Source organism: Charadrius vociferus, unplaced genomic scaffold (genome assembly GCF_000708025.1).
Source record: "Charadrius vociferus isolate BGI_N301 unplaced genomic scaffold, ASM70802v2 scaffold32, whole genome shotgun sequence".
NCBI classification, from domain to species: Eukaryota; Metazoa; Chordata; class Aves; order Charadriiformes; family Charadriidae; genus Charadrius; species Charadrius vociferus.
In genome coordinates, this window is record NW_009647856.1 from 81,383 (window position 1) to 97,538 (window position 16,156).

Sequence of the window (16,156 nt, forward strand, 5' to 3'; positions counted from 1 at the left end):
ACTACTAAGTAGGTTCAACAGAATTAGGGGCAGTTACTCCCTAGCTGGTTGCAGTTATTACACTGATGACATTGCATAGTGGTTGCACTACTTTAAGCATTAGCCATAATCTCATGTGTTTCTGACTATGGCTGTCAATCATCCTGCTAGTCTATTAATGCTGGCAGATCTACTTTTTGTACTATATAATGTATTTATTTTATGCTGAAACCATTTTTCCAAATCGGGTCTAAAAAATAAATCTGGAAAGCTTCAGAACTTACTGCCAGCTACACAGTGCACAAATCTCACAGCTATTCCTTTTGACTTTCCCACTTTCCCCCCTGCCCCCTCATGTTAACCCATATTTTCCAGTCTTGGCTTTCTACCAGTGAAATTATTTACATCTCATCTTTTCTTTTTGAATTACATATTAAGCACTTGGAGTAATTTTTAGTATAATTATACATAAAGGTTGATCACAAGGGATTTATTAAGAAACTCTTAAGTCCCCAAAGCTTCTTGAAACTATTCTTTTTTACTCTTTCTCAAAGTTTTCAGCAGCCTCTGGATTAAAAAAAAAAAAAAAAGAAAAGAAAGAATACATGGCATTTACATGCAATTTTTATTTCATCCATTTAAGGTCCTTACGCATTTCTCAGAAATGTATCAATTGACTTTCTCTGCCTACATAAAATCTACGCCAAATCATGTATATTTGAATAAGGAAAACCCATCTACACAGTTTGCAATAAAGCACCAGGAACTATGTGCGTAGTTAAGATTTGCTATCTGATCTTTGCAGGTAAAGACTCTAAAGGCCAGAATCAAAGTTCAGCACAGTCAATGAGACACTGATTTAATTCAAAGTACATGCCTTTAAATCGTCAACTTAACTTGCATGAAATAGTGGCTGACACTCACATGCAGAACATGGAATGGAATGGAATAGTTCAGTTGGAAGGGACCTACAATGATAATCTAGCCCAACTACCTGATCACTTCAGGGCTGACCAAAAGTTAAAGCATGTTGTTAAGGGCATTGTCCAACTGCCTCTTAAACGCTGACAGACTTGGAGCATTGACCAGCTCTCTGTGAAGCCTGTTCCAGTGTTTGACCACCCTCTCAGTAAAAAATGTTTCTTACTGTCACTTTTTTTACTTCTTTGCTTTGACTTCTACAAATGCTGGTGTTTGATGCCTTGCTTAGATTTGTAAGTTAGAGAAGGGAGTAAGACTTCCAGACAGAAAAGGGAAAGAACAGATAAAGACAACTTAGATAACTTAAATGTTCTAAACTTTGTCAGCCTTATATACCTCCCTTGACCATTCTCTACTAGTTCTCAGAAGTAACTGCTTCATTCCCTCTCTAAATAAGGAATGTGTAAGTTAAATAAGAAAATGGTCAAGCATACAAATGGAAAAAAGGCAGAATCCAAAAGTTAGGAATTCAGGAAAGGCAGTTCTTTGCCTTTTAGTTCCTTTTATGAAACAATAGAAAAAATAAACTATTCCTAAGCATCTATACAATAGCAAAGAGGAGATTACCAAGAAGATGGAGCCAGGCTCTTCAAAGTGCTATATGGTGGGAGGATGACAGACCCTGGGCATAAGTTGAAATAAGAGAGGTTCAAACTGGATTTAAGAGAAAGCATTTTCACCATAAGGCAGTCAAGCCATGGTCTACACACTTGCAGGTTTTTCAAAATCCAGCAGGATAACATCTGATCTGAACTCATAGCTGACCCTGCTTTGAGCAGGGGGTTGGACTAGAGACATCCTGAGGCCCTTTCAGACTAAATTATCCTGTAATCCCATGGTGATAAGTAGCAGGTAGTGTGGTTTTATGAGAAGACAACCTATTAAAAACAACATTCCAGAACTGGAACCTAGGCCATGCGGATTAAGGAGAAGCAATAGATGCTTCATATGTTGACTATAGTAAGGCTCTTAACGTGCTCTTGCAGGAAGCAAGCATGGCTAGCTAAGGAAATACTCTGGATCTATCTAGGGACCAGATGCAATTTTCCTTGAAAATTCCCCCATCTCTTGTCCCATTCCCTTATGTCTTCTGCTGATGGCCACATGGAATTGGGCAGAGAGTGGTCATGACGTGCATAAATTGTTCCAGTTCTGCCCCATGACACTTTCCTTCCTGAGGGGTGCATGGCCTTTCCTCAGGAGACAGGAAAGTGAATCTGTCACATGGTCTTAATGCAGTGGCCTAAGTGGTATGAGTGCACATGTACTTCGTCTCATAAGATAAACATCAGAACAAAAAATGGTAACAAGCCAGAGAAATGGCCTGAAAAAATAGAATGTTATTCAAGATGGAAGGATGGTAAGGGATTATTTTTAAGAGTCATCAGCTGCACAGGAAGGTGATGGAGTGTTATTGGTTAATACGCCCCTCAGAAAAGCATCTAGGGGTAGTGTTGCATCATTAACTGAACAAGCGAGTGCTGTCATACGGTTGTAAAATAGGCAGACTTCACACTGGGGAGTACAAACAGCTCTATAAAAGACACATGAAGCAAGGTTCTGTTCAAATCAGCACTGATAAGACCTCAGCTGGAGTACAACATCCATTTTTGGGCACCTCACTTGAAGAAAGACCAATAAAGAAACCACAGTAGAGCCACGTAATTTTCAGAGGTGTAGAAAATGTGACCCATGAGGTAAGATTGAAAGAATTCATTTATTTACTCTAGCAATGAGAGGACTGAGGGAAGATATGATATCAGTTCTCAAACACATAAAAAGTATTGCAGCAATACAAACTGTTCTTCACATCTACTGGCACAGCAAGAAGTAATAGCCTTAAATTGCAACTTGAAGATTTAAGTTATGTGCTACAAAAAACTTTTGAACTGTAAGCAATGTTATGCAGTAGCTCATTGTGGAGAGGTCTGAAGAATCAGCATGACTGCAAGTTTTCAAGGTTAGGTTGTCAGGACCTGATTAGATAGAGTGGATTCTACTCTGAAGCAAGAGGATGAACTGGAAACCCCTTTCAGATCGTTTTTTTTAATCATGTCTAGAGAAGTGACTCCATTGTCCTCATTACTAAATTGGCATGAAAAAGGAGGAAAAATGTACCAGTGTCACCTCTCCAAGTTTTCTTAAATTCTGACAAGTATTTTTTTTCCTACTTGTTAAATCTTGGTCTTGTTTTATCTAGAATTAGGGTTTCTCTGGTACAGCATACATGAAACTGGAAAATTATTTTTATTGAGGTTGTTCTATTTTGTGTTTTGAGAATACTTTTTTAACTTAAATCATGTGACCAGTTGGGATAAAACAAGCCTTTGATTTGTAGCTACTCGTTTTGTTTAAATGACAGAAATGGCAGGGTTAGGAGAAGAACCCTTTGTTTAGCTTTATGTGGAGGACATCTCTTGCAATTGCTTTGTAAAACACCATTTTGTCTAGGTCTTTTTACAGTCTTTCTAAACTCCCCAAGGTTCTCTTACTGACACAGGTACACAGACACTAGGATTTGGTGTCCTTTCATCTAGGCTTGAAAACACACTCATCATCAAACTTCATTTCAACTCTAAAGAAACTTACTCCTAAATTTGTAGAAGTCCTGGTGAAACGAGGGGAAATTCCACTTGAAATTTCCAGTACTTCTATGATTAAACATGAATAGTAGAGTTAAACATCAGTATGAGAACACCAGTTCCTCACTTCATTTGCTACAAAGGAGCAAGTCACTTGTTCTTTACCCCCAAATCCATGAAAGTTTGGTTTCTAAAAGCTTCTCTCCCAGGAAGCAGGAAGCTTAGAAGCAATCTTTTTTTTTTTTTTTTTTCCCCTTCATTGTAGAGGTAGTTTTATCTTCTGCTTATGTTGTTTCTGTACTTTTAATAACAATTATCTTTTATTAACACCATTATTTTGTTATCTGACTCCAAAAGCATTTTCTGTTGAAGAAGCTTACTGTTGTGCAGCATCGTGCTGTATGGTTCAGTCACTTATAAGTTTTTTTGAAGAAAAAGCTATCTATACCAGCATATTTAAAAATGCATCAGTCATCTTCCAAGTTATAACATACATAATTACATCTCCTTTGAAAAAGACAATTATGCTAATAATTACCTTGAAAAAAAAATCCCTGTTACCTTCATAAAGTTTACATTGTCAATAAACCACCATCAACAACTATTTGTGCATTTTAAGTAACAATTGTGCAGTTCTGCTCTAGTTTTGCCAAAAATAAAAGACTCAGTTCAGATGGATTTGTTTTCCAGTGACATCTGTGCTTACTTTCTTTCATTTATTCAGTGAACCAGCTGTGTTGACTGATGTCTGAGAAATCAAGTTCACTCCCAGAATAATTCCATTGTAGTCAATTTAGCTGCAGCAAGGACCAATTTGACCCATGGAGTTCAGTATATTCTAGAAGGTCATGCAGCCTGTCAGTAGCTCAGACAGGATTTAAATAGAGGATCCTCCTGAATCCCAATTCAAATGAGCCTCTTTTGACATCATCATCGTGTCTACACATTCAGAGTGACATTTTGTCAAATGCCACCCTGAGCATTGCTCATCTGTTGCCATACCAAAAAGTAACCCTCATGGCTTTAGTCGCATGCCCTCATTCTTTATTTCCATTTATTTATAACTCTCTCCTCTATTCAGTGCCAGCTGTTAAAACCAAAGCAGATTTCCTTTCCCTCTCCCTCCCGGGAGCTGTGGGTGAAAAGGAGGTTTCAGACTCGTTTCAGGAGAGCGGTAGCAGGGTATGGAGGTCAGCCTGGCAACCCAACAGTTTCCATTAGTGCCAGAGCAGCAGCAGCTTAGCAGCTGAAAGCAGCTTCACGTAGCACATAGCAGGCCTGCGTGGCATGCCGACAGTTACAATAATACTCCAGTTATGAGAGATCCTCACTGGATGTAGTGGTTTGGACTATGGGATTTCTTGAAGCCCTTTCTAGCCCTACATTTCTATGATGCTTGTATAATAAAACTACAAAAGCAGTTTGTGAAGGCAAGGAAAAGGATGGTCCATGATTCTGAATATTTACAAGCAATCTCAAGGAAGCTCTGACTTACCTCATTGATATACACCTTCTTTCTTATTCATGACTATTTCCCTATAGTAACTTTACATGACTTAAAAAGTCATTATTTTTTCTTGGTTTCCATTTCACCATGTGTCTTTCACTGTAATCTAAAAACTAACTTCCTTGCAATTATGCAGAAGTTGTCGGTTACAATACCACCAGCATTATCTGATTTTAACCAGGTTTCTTGTGAAATGATGCCCTGTGCCTTCCTGTCAAACTAATCAGCTAATTTCATTGATATTTGAAAGAAGGAAGGACATTTCAAGGGCATTCTGTGGATTAGGAAATCTTAGAGCATTCCCGGGGTTCTTAGTCAAGGTGGACAACTCAGCTACATCCCAGTTCACGCTGTGAAGAAACCTGGGTATGCATCTGTCCTTTTCCCTGCAGCCTGTTTTCATTGAAAGTAAACATTAAAAATCTGTGTTTGATGGGATCTAAATGATGCTCCAAAGACAACTGTTCTGGTCAGTCAAGGCACCAAGGCCTTGGAGCATGTAATAGTACACCCCTGAAGTAAGCGTAATACAGCCCAAAGTAATTAAGTTCCTATAATTTTTTTTAATACTGGTATCTGGATATAGGAAGGAGACTCAAATTAGTTCCCTGAGTATGGGAAAAGTAGGTAGAACAGGGCAACATGTGTTATCTTAGCATGAGCCAGTTGGCAGTGGGCACATGCACTTGCTGGCCAGTCTGCTTGCACATACAACTAACTGGATTAACCACAGCACACGCTGTCTCTTGCCCAAACAGATGTCATGGAAGGCATGGAGAGAAGTGGGCTCAGATTGTTGTGCTGGGAGGGTGAAGCTACAGAGCAGTGAATAGAAATTATCGGGTAACCAAGCTTGCTTAATTTCATTCTTTTTGAAAGAGCCTATTTAGATATGATTGTATGTTCCTATGTGGCATTGTCTTTCCATATGTGCTCTGAAAGTACAGGAGTAAACAGTGGCCCCAGTTCTTCCATGACCATCACTGGTTTTATTCTGCATTGTTGTTAGAAGTATTACATTGACTATAAACTAAAAAAATGAGACAGACAGTGAATTCAAAGAAGTTGTTCCAATCCTAGCATCTCCGAATGGATATGTCACTGTTTAGCAGGAAATAAACATCTATGAACCTCCAACATTGTCTGTCTTCAGACTTCAAAGGTGTTATGTTCAAACATGAGAAGGAAGAGATAGTTTTAACACTTTGCAGCTTTGTAGACAGCTCCTATAAAGCGTGCAGAATAAATAGCTGAAGCGACCTTTTACACTCCCACAATAAGCTCATCACCATATTGGTGCACCCTCAAACTCATCCTGAGAGCAACCTATTTGGGACACTGCTGGTGAAAACTCAGGCCTGTGCACCCTTTCAGCATTCTCTTCAGGAAGTCTAGATACTCCTTCTGCAGATGTACACAGCCTGGAACACCCCCAGCTAGCATATTTCCATAATGAAGTACTTAAGAGTATATTCTTCCATACTCTCATACCATGCCTCCTTCCCTTCCTACACACTTGCATCTTGTCCATCTCTGAGCACTTTGTAGTACTGCCAGTGCAGTAGCCCTCTCATTTTGCAGGCTGACCTTATGCCAAACAAGCAAGCGGTGTCTCGGCAGGATGAATTTTTCTCCCACATTACAGAGGACTCGCAACAGGCACTCCCTGACAAAGGGCTACATTCACAGCCACAAAGGCAGACAGACCATCTTAAAGACCCACTGAGACCCAGCACTGGCGTTGTCAGATGATGCATATCTGCCCCACAGTAACCCACTTGCTCTGTGGTGAAGAAAAGCACTGAGATAGGGCCAAATACTTCTTACAGCCACAAAAAAAGAAACCATAAAGATATAAATGGCATGAGAAGAAGGCTCATTACATATACAGACAGTGATCTGGTCGTATCAGAGATGAAACTAGAAGGTATAGTTAAAATCTTAGCAATTGCTAACATACACATTCAAACCATGGTACTATGTGTAAGAAATACTCCCTGAAACAAAGGATACTTGCAAGCTCAATCCATTTCAGTATCAGTCTAAAATGATTTTTAGAGGGACACCTTTCATTGATGCATTTAGACACAAAGAAACTGTTTGTCATCGTCTTGACTGCACTGAAAGCAGCACAATGTTCTACAATTTCTAATTTGCAATTAGAAGTCAAGACACTTATAACAACCTAACTGTGTTAGGAGTTACCCTATGTATTCTTATTGGGTTTTCCTCCTTTGTGCATCCAGAATGTCTTTTTCCTGTTTATTAAATCCGTTACTGTATCTTATACCCAATTACAAATTCAATTGCAAAAGGGCGAGGATTGTTCTTTCCACACAAAGGAATCTGGAACAGATCAGGCTTTTTAGGCACTGTAATTGAATTTCCTAAAAAAAATTTAATGACAGTAATTTTGCAAAATGTTATGCAATATTACAATATATTATCAGGTACTGACTGTAGCAGCATCATCTCATGGTAGTGCTTGTTCAGAATGACATTGCCAAGCTTCACCGATTTTACAACTTTAATTTCCCTGGAGATACATGGTTAAATTTCAAAATCAGGTGTTGCCAAAGGCTAGATTTGTTCCAGTAAACTAGGGCATGGGCCTGGATGCTGCCACACTATCACTAATAACCATTAAATTGCTAGCAAGGTTGCTACTTGAGTTTCGGCTCATGCCAAACAGCATTTTCCCAGATAAAGCCCAAGCACGCTTCACGGATTAGTGTGGGCCAGGGAACGCTTTCAACAGCAATTCTGATGCAGCCACCTGCTCTTCAAGGCTTGGAAGGTTTATCTGTATGAAAATACATATATTGTAGAACTAGGTGTCGGGCTGGAGAACGGTCCTGGCCTGTTACTAGCGTAACACAGCCTAAAAGTCTCTGTTATGGTTCCAGTTATTGCCTTCCCCCAGTTATGTCCCCTAGGTAGAAGTTAAAGAGATACCAGCGAGGTATTAGAGGTGCTATAAGGGTGGTTTCCTCTCCACACTGTAATTAGAAGGGCTAGGTTAGGCTTTTTGATTACGTCCTGACACGGGCCAGGTTTACCAGAGAGACTTTTAGTAGCCTAGTGGAATTTCTTTTGGTCCAACATTTCTACGCTAGTAAAAATTTTAGTACAGATAATATTAGAGTGGTGAAAAACTTCTTTGCTAGGATAGTTTATTTCACTCAGAGATCCAGCACAGACTGTTCCAGCAAATGTGCTGGTTTGCTGCCATTAGCTGCATCTGCACTCTAACAGTAAACATTGCCTAGTATATAGCAAGCCTAAGTCTAAAGGGATTTTGAACTATGGCTTGATATTCTAAGATGGAGCAAGAGATGGTACAACATTTTTTATTTTGTTATCGAGGAGGGTTTTCAGTCAAGACGGCTCAGTTATATATCTATAAAAATATTAACTATAAGAATTTTTAAGTTTTCCTACTTTAGATTGTGCTTCAGTTACTGCCCAAGGCAATGAGTATCTTGCTCTGACACATCTTATGTCAACTGACTAAATTAAACTTTGTGAAAAAGATATTCTGTGCTCTAGAGATCTAAACAAAATACTGATAAACTTTGGTTGCATAGAAGGTTAAACCCTTCATCAAGAGAAGTTTTATAATCAAGCTAGTTGAGCTGTCCTTCCCATGATTAATGCATACGCTATCTCCAAAGGAAAGACACCACTGTGGATACAATTCGTGAAATACTAACTGTGCGATTCTAATTAAGATATAGGTTGTTGCATTAAGCAGATTAAGCTACATTAAGGAACTTATCCTTCCAAATGGTTAATGAAATGGTATGCCTCAAAAACTTCTTCAATAAAAAAGGATTGTTTCAGTTGTTAAATTTCACTGTAAGAAAATAAAATGCACTGACCCCAAAATAACCCCACTTTGCTATTTTGTCTCTCTGCAGTACAAAGAAGCTCCCAAATCTTTTACATTTCCATATATAGTGGAAAATATATGGGGCCAGTCTGAGTAGTAAAAATGCCAGGAACACATGCCACTGAAGAAAATAAAATTATTAAAACTCCCTTTCTTAGGGCTAGGTGCCAAGCAAAAAACTCTTACCTCATGCACAGATGGCTGGAACCTTCCCATCTGTTAGTAACTTCTGGCCTCCAACTCCTGCAGGATCCTAACGTCAGTCCTCTAAGCATATTAGCACGTCTGGGGTTTATTAAGAGTCAGAGAGATCTCTGTTCTGGGTTTACACAACTATTTGAGCACAGCTGTCCCACTGGAACTTCTCCTCAGTTTAAATGTGTTTGTGTGCATAAGACATTGAAAGATCAAAACCTATCAAAGCAGCAGGACTAGACTGAGATCTTAGTTGGCTCATTGGAATACTGAACCAGGAAACTCGTTTAAAATTCTGGTTCTGTTGAAGAGCACCTCTGAAGTCGAATCTTCTCATGTTGTGCACGCTGGCGTGGCAAAGTAGATATGCACCTCTGTCGGTGTCAGAAATTACTTGAACGACTGTATGATTCTTCACCAGTTGGTATGCCAGAAAAGAGCTGTATGCCTTTCAAATTGAAAACTATGCTGCGCAAACATCAGTTGTCTTTACTTACAGCCTCCAAATGTTGACATCTATATTTGTAGTACAGACAAAATGCATTTACTAAAGCAGAGTCTCCTGAACTGTGGCTTTTGCAGCACTGGTGGCATACAAACTACTTGCAAATGACATGGTGAGGCAGGTCTGCCTACCAGGAGATACTCAGCTGAAGTGTAGAGTGAGCGTCCCAAATCCGCTACCGTTGGCAATCAGTTACTACCAGCCTGGGGGCACTTACCTGGTTGCTTACACAAATTTCTACACATAGCCGCTAATTATTACTGTCAATGGGCACTGATCAGAGCTATGGAGAGCAGCTTTATCATATAACTCATTTACTAGGTCTCAGATTCCTTCAAGTAACAGTAGAAATAACTTCAATCAATATAGATTTTTTTTTAATAAAGTAGGAGTAACAGTCATTGCTGCTACAAGGCCATCTTAGCATTAGACGTACTGATAGGAGGTGAAATGATCAGGAAATGCCAGGTGAGAAGAGGCAGAAGCAAGAAATAAATTTGAATTTTCCACTGGCAAAGGTCAGCAAATCTGCCTGACCACAAGCAACCAAAACATACCTGTCTTCCTCATACAGAACAAGATAACTTGCTAGTATTATCCTTCCCCTGCCTTACAGAGACTAAGAGAATGACAGGTTAATGACAAGAAGAGAGGCTCATGTTTCTAGCCTCCCAAGACCTACCTTGAGAACTTGGCCTCTGAACATAGGCAAGATTTCTTCACTAATAAACTGGATGTCCATTCCTGACCGTCAAGGTAAAATGTACATAAATGTGTTATCAGAGCTCCAGATAGTCTTAGATTTCATATTGCCGCTATGTATGATTTTTTTTTCCATATCACAGCTGCACAGCTTTGCCCTTTTACCTTCCATTCTATTATGTCCTTATGGAAGTAAGGAAAGATTAAAAAACATGTATTTATTTCCGAGAACCTAATTTCTCTGGATTGGGTACCTCAAAATCCCTCACGCCCCAGCCCGTCAGCTGGTGTCGCGTGTGAACTCCTCACTCACAGGTGTGAACAGGGGGTGACGTGATGGTTGTAATCCAGCACGTGAAGAAACTCGGGCACGAGTGTTAACTTCCTAACAGAGGAAAATGGCCATGGCAGCACAGGGCCCTGCGAGGTGGGCCGCTCCGCCGGAGGGTGGCCGGCTGCCACGTGTGGTGGCCTCACTCGGGCATCGCATCTCCCGTGAGCGCCGGTACCCGACGGTGATGGCGGCACCGCTTCAAGGGTCCTGAGAAAACTCAAGTCTAGGAAACTTTTCACCGCAGCACCAGGTGGTGGGAGCGCGCTCCTATTCTCGGATGGGACTGCGGGCAGCGACTGCCAACCATGGCAGTCGGACAGGTGCAGAACCAAGTCCTTCCCTTTCCCCGCGGTCCGGCCTCCAGCGCCAGCGACCGCCGTGGCTCCGAGCCCGGGGGACGTCCGGCCGCCACCGCTCCCTCAGCGCCGACCCCCGCCGCCATCTTGCTAAGGCGCCGCCAGGCGGCCCGCCGCCGTGAGCCCGCTCCCTCAGCCCCGCCGCCGGGGGTTGGGGGGGCCGCTGAAGCGCGGGAACGCCGCCGCGCCATGATGAGGAGCAGGGCGCTGTGGAGCTGCTGCCTGCAGCTCGCCGCGCTGCCCTCGGCCGCCGGCTGGGCGGGGGGGAGGCCGCAGCCGTTCAACGGCTCTTGCTGGAGAGCCGCGGAGCCGCCGCGGAGGGGGGGGGGCGGCACCATGGAGGAGGAGGAGGACGAGACTCAGGCGCAGCAGCCCCGGAGGTGAGCGTTTCTCCGGGGGCGGGGGTCGCTCCCCCCGCGCCTTCCTGTGGGCAGGGAGGGCCCGAGCCGCGTTGAGCCGAGCGGTGCCTCCCGCCCGGTGCCCGTCCGGAGGAGAGGTGCCTGCCCGACCTGCCGCCTTCAGAGCCCGGCCGGGGGACGGGGAGCCGGGGCAGGGCGGCGCTGCGCACCTGCTCGGAGCGCGGCGGGGGGCGTTCGCTAGACCGACGGCACCGGCGTCCCGCCGGGTGAGTGCGGCGGGGGAGCGGGGCTGGAGCGTTGCCGGCGGCAACGGGGCAGAGCCAGGGCCGGCGGGCGTCCGCTCGGAAAAGTTAGGCGGTGGGCGCGGTGCCGGGGACCGGCCAGCCCGGGCTGCGGGCCGGAGAGGGGCCGCACAAGGCGGCTGTCCCCTCCGCTGCCTCGGCCCCCGAGGTGGGTGCCGGCTGCCCGCGGGCCTCGGGCCGCCCCTGCCCGGGGGGCGGAGGGGGCCGCGGGGGTCGGTGACAAGTCGCGGCTGGTGCCGGCTCCAGAGAGACTCGAAGCGGGGAGGTGCCTTCGCACCGGGCAAAGGAATCCCGAAGGAAAAACAGCGCTGCTTTCCCCCGCCACCCCCCCAGCGGCGGTGCCGCCGTTTCCTGGGAATTGACGGGAAAACACGCTGCGGTGGCGCTCGGAGAGGAACGGGTTGTATAATCGCCGGTAAAAAATACCCTTCGTGGCACTGACGGTGTGGTGAATGTCCTTTGAAGAGGAGCCGGGGACAGGTGTTTATGGCGAGCGTTTTTCTTGCGTTGTATAGCGCGGAAGTGGGAGATGTTAACAAAGTCGTTTAACGTAATTAGTTCGGTCAAATAATCTCAGTGATGGGCAATTATCTCTAGTAAGGATTTAGGGAAAGTATTTGCTGGATGTCTTGTCGGCGTGCAGTTAAGTTCGTGTGAAACTTCAGCAGAAACGTTTTTTCTGGTGGTTATTATGATTTCTTCCTCTTCTGTTTGCTAAATGGCGATTATGAAGCAAGTTTTCAGTTTTAAAGGAAAGTACTATTTGTACTTATGTATCTTGTCTTTCTTTTTCAAACTAGGTCGACTAAAGTGACAAAAAATTAAATGTAGTCACAGGACAATTGCTTCTGTCTTATGACAAAAGACCTTTGAAAATTGTCCTGTATTATTAATTTTTAATTCATAGTAGCTGCTTTATCATTTAATAAAATAGGAAACCTGATTCATTTCTGGGTAAAACTTTCAGGAATACAAGAAGAAGAAGTAAGACTTTTATCTTATTAATGCAAGAATTATTGCAACAGTTGCTTTAGAAATTCCCAGAATGATCTGAAAGTGAAATGCCTATTATAAAAAGACAGTGGGAATGTTGAATACCTGGAGACTGGAAAGCCCTGCCTGATTCACTCGCTGTGATGGAGAGGACATGTTCAGGAGAGGAGGAAGTAAAGGATGATAGTGAAACTGTTAAAACAGAAGTAACAGTTAATTTGGCTCCAGCTTGGACCTAATCAGAAGAGATCTGCAGCCTTTTTAAAAGGGAGCAGTTCATTATTATTATCATTATTATTTGCTTCACTTGTATTAACTAAGTAGATTTGAGGAATTACCTCATTAGAAATCTGCTATTTCCTCAGCCTTTATAAACTCAAGATTGAACCAAAACTGCTAATTCTCCATTCAGAAATAGCTTTTAAATTCTTTTCTGCACATGGGAAGGCAGTTGTTTTGTCTGTGATGAGAAGCACTGGAACAGGCTGCCCAGAGAGGTGATGGAGTCTCCCACTCTGGAGACATTCAAAACCCGCCTGGACGCTGTCCTGTGTAACGTGCTGTAGGTGACCCTGCTCTGGCAGGAGGGTTGGACTAGATGATCTCCAGAGGTCCCTTCCAACCCTAACAATTCTGTGAATTCTGTGAATTCTGTGAATTCTGTGAATTCTGTGAAAATGGAATGCTGCCATATTAATTAGTGCCTTTGTATGTAATACCTGCTGTGAAATTAATTTTTTCCTTTGGTCACATCTATAAATCTTTCCTGATCTCATTTTTTTTTTTTTTCCTTCAGTCAGTTGCAAGTACATAGCTTGCAGTGTACTGGCTAGCACTGTAATCAGGGTCCTACTTCTAATTCGCTCAGAGCCGGGACCATGGTAAATCACTTGGTCATCTTGTGTCCTTTGAGTAAAAAGGATTTTCCTGTAAACCAGATGTTGCATTTGCTTTGAATATCCTTAAATCTGGGAAAGAAGGTATGTGTTGTTATTTACTGTTTGCATGTCATATCTTACTATTTAGCAGCTGTATGAAGAAAGGATGATTTGGGTTTGAATAGCATAGAACTGCACCCGAGCAGATGAACCTTAGAAATATGGTTTGATAAGATGTTGTGTGAGTGAAAAGTCAAGTGGTAAGAATGTATATCGAGGTTTTTCTTGTCTAAGACCTGTTGCCGTGGTTGGAGCCGGTAGTGCTACTGTCTGCTGAGTAAGGCTTATGATAAGAGTGAGTTCTGGTTTTATTGCTTATAATGTTTGGAAATAGTTTCAGTTGGTTAGACTGAAATCTCCCATGCTGTGGACTGGTTTTTGAGGGAGGGTTTCACTGAGGTTCAGCTGTTTCTGATAATGAGATTGTGGCAATAACAAGTTGTTTATGTGTGTCTGTTTAGGTGTGTTTAAATGAAACACTTTGTCTCCTTAGAACACCTACGTATATAGTATGGTGCCTTGAAAATTAGTAGATGGCTCACAGGTGTGTTGGAAATGTGCCTTGACTCTTCCATAAGGGAAAAAAAACCAACAACAAACCAAACAATTTTTAATAATAACACGTTTGTTGACTAACAACAAAAGCACTTTGCACTTCATGTAGAGTACATGAAGGGACATCATAATCTAGAGTCACGGGGATAGAGAAGAAGGCTAGTTATATATAGGAAAAAGCATTGTCATGGAAAATGTTAACGCGTTGTGATGTTTCCAGTTTCCTTGGGTGTTTGCATTTTGCTGTGTCTGGTGTTCTACCACTTGAAATTTCTTTTAACGGCTGTGTTTCAGTTAAAGAACCATAAGGGTGCTGTATTGCGTATGCTTTCTGGCTTTCCAGCATGACGTTTAGGAGATTTGAAACTTTTATATTAGGGAAGGCTGATGACTTCCTAGCTTAACTCATGTGAAAGATGGTCTTTGAACAGTTGCGTTCAAGAAAAAGATATTTTTCAAGAGAGAAAAAATTCTAATTTCCTTATCTTAACTGACCTGGAAATTATTTGTTTGGATCTTCATAAATTTGTAGTCACATGCTATAAATAGTTCTATAAAATCCATATATCTATGGGGTGTGTGTTCATACCTACAGAGACAGAGGGAGAGAGAGAATGTTGTTGGGACAAGCAAAAGTTGAGCTTATGTTGAAATGTAGGTGAGTTTAGAAAGAATTTATGGAAGTGCTTTTATATTGCAGAGAAATGACATTGGGTCCTATGTGCTTGGACTTCGAACTGAAGAGACAAGCTTGTCAAATAGACAAGCATTTAAATATGTATATAAACAAAATTGTATGACTGTGTATTAACGTTAAAAATAAAAACTAGTTTCATGCTTGGGTGTGGCTACACTTCCTGGACAACTGAGGTTTTATAAGGTTTTAAAGGATTATTCTCAGTGTGAGTCTAGAGAAAGTTTGCATAGGAGTTTGTTCCTTTCTGGCATGGAGAGAAAAGGAAAAAGAAAATTAAAAGCCATAGTAAATGAGGTGGAGATAGCAATTGCACAGTTGCAGACATAAAAGTGCCAGAGTTGATTATAAATGAACTGCTTCATATCCTACTTTGCCACGTGGATCCCATGGATCAAGGTTTTAATGTGTTTTCTACTCACTTCTATGGAAACAGTTCCTACTTTGCCTCTGTGGCCATGCACTATAAAGGAAATTAGATTTCTACCATAGCATGTTTGAGTGAAGCCTTGGTTTCATTATGTGTAATAGTGTTTATTTTGAGTCGTATTTAACATAAGAAGTTAAATGGGAAACCTTTACCCTTGGAACAGAGTGAGAGCTTGTAATATTTTAAAACTTCATTTTAGTTAAGAAAAACCTGTGCTAAGAACTTTGCATAATAACTTAAAATACTAACCCCAAGATGCATAGGCTGTTAACACATGGGAGTGGCTAAAGTGTGTTTATAAATGCTAAACTTTAAAGTTTGGTTGTTGTTTCTAACAGGAAGCCCCATCCTGGAAAGGTTTGCTTCAGTAATTAGCTGTAGTCACATCAGTAGACCAACTGAAACTAATGTATTACTCATTTGCATAAATACTTACAGGAGTGGAGCTGGTTGGGGTCCAGATCCTGTAGGTGGGTTGATACAAGTTACATCTTTGCTCTTTTGGAAAAGCTTTATTGAAATTCTGTGTAAGCATGAAGGGCCATCCATGGAGATTATTGTTGCTGTTGGAATGCACGGTTTGTCTGCCCAGCTGTGTGCATGTGCTGTCGTCTTTTATTTTTCTGTTGATTTTAAAAATTGTCTGCATTTGATTTGTCATCCAGTTATTGTCTTGCGTACCATAACACAGCTGTAATGCTCAAACCGCGCTTCTGTATGTTGTCAGCCTGAGTCCCACAGAGCAGGTAAGAAAACTTTCATTACAGCTCTTGTATTTTCAACATTCTTTCCTATACATTAAGTAGTCTCACGAAATTAGTTGTTTAGGGAGAACAAAAAAAAGCACTTTCT

At 41.9% G+C, this 16,156-nt stretch overlaps 2 protein-coding genes across 2 annotated transcripts in view; one reads left to right on the forward strand and one right to left on the reverse strand.

Moving 5' to 3' along the window:
* Window positions 1-11,212: 11,212 nt before the first annotated feature.
* Window positions 11,213-16,156, forward strand: part of NAPEPLD (N-acyl phosphatidylethanolamine phospholipase D) — a 21,480-nt gene continuing 16,536 nt past the window's right edge. The window contains exon 1 of the mRNA XM_009882910.1: window positions 11,213-11,413. Coding sequence (XP_009881212.1) covers window positions 11,223-11,413 — 191 coding nt within the window. The 5' untranslated portion in view covers window positions 11,213-11,222. The remainder of the gene's footprint in view (window positions 11,414-16,156) is intronic.
* Window positions 11,552-13,585, reverse strand: LOC104284631 (proline-rich protein HaeIII subfamily 1-like). Its single transcript, XM_009882993.1, has 3 exons — window positions 13,578-13,585; window positions 11,694-12,045; window positions 11,552-11,629 (listed from the first exon to the last, which is right to left on the reverse strand). Exons 1-3 carry the CDS (start codon window positions 13,583-13,585, stop codon window positions 11,552-11,554), a joined length of 438 nt encoding a protein of 145 aa, XP_009881295.1.

Bases quoted from the DNA above. Each gene is read 5' to 3' on its own strand.
- LOC104284631 (XM_009882993.1), bottom strand. The intron at 11,630-11,693 runs GCAACGCTCCAG...CCGTCGGTCTAG, and splicing joins GCTCTGCCCCGTTGCCGCCG to CGAACGCCCCCCGCCGCGCT.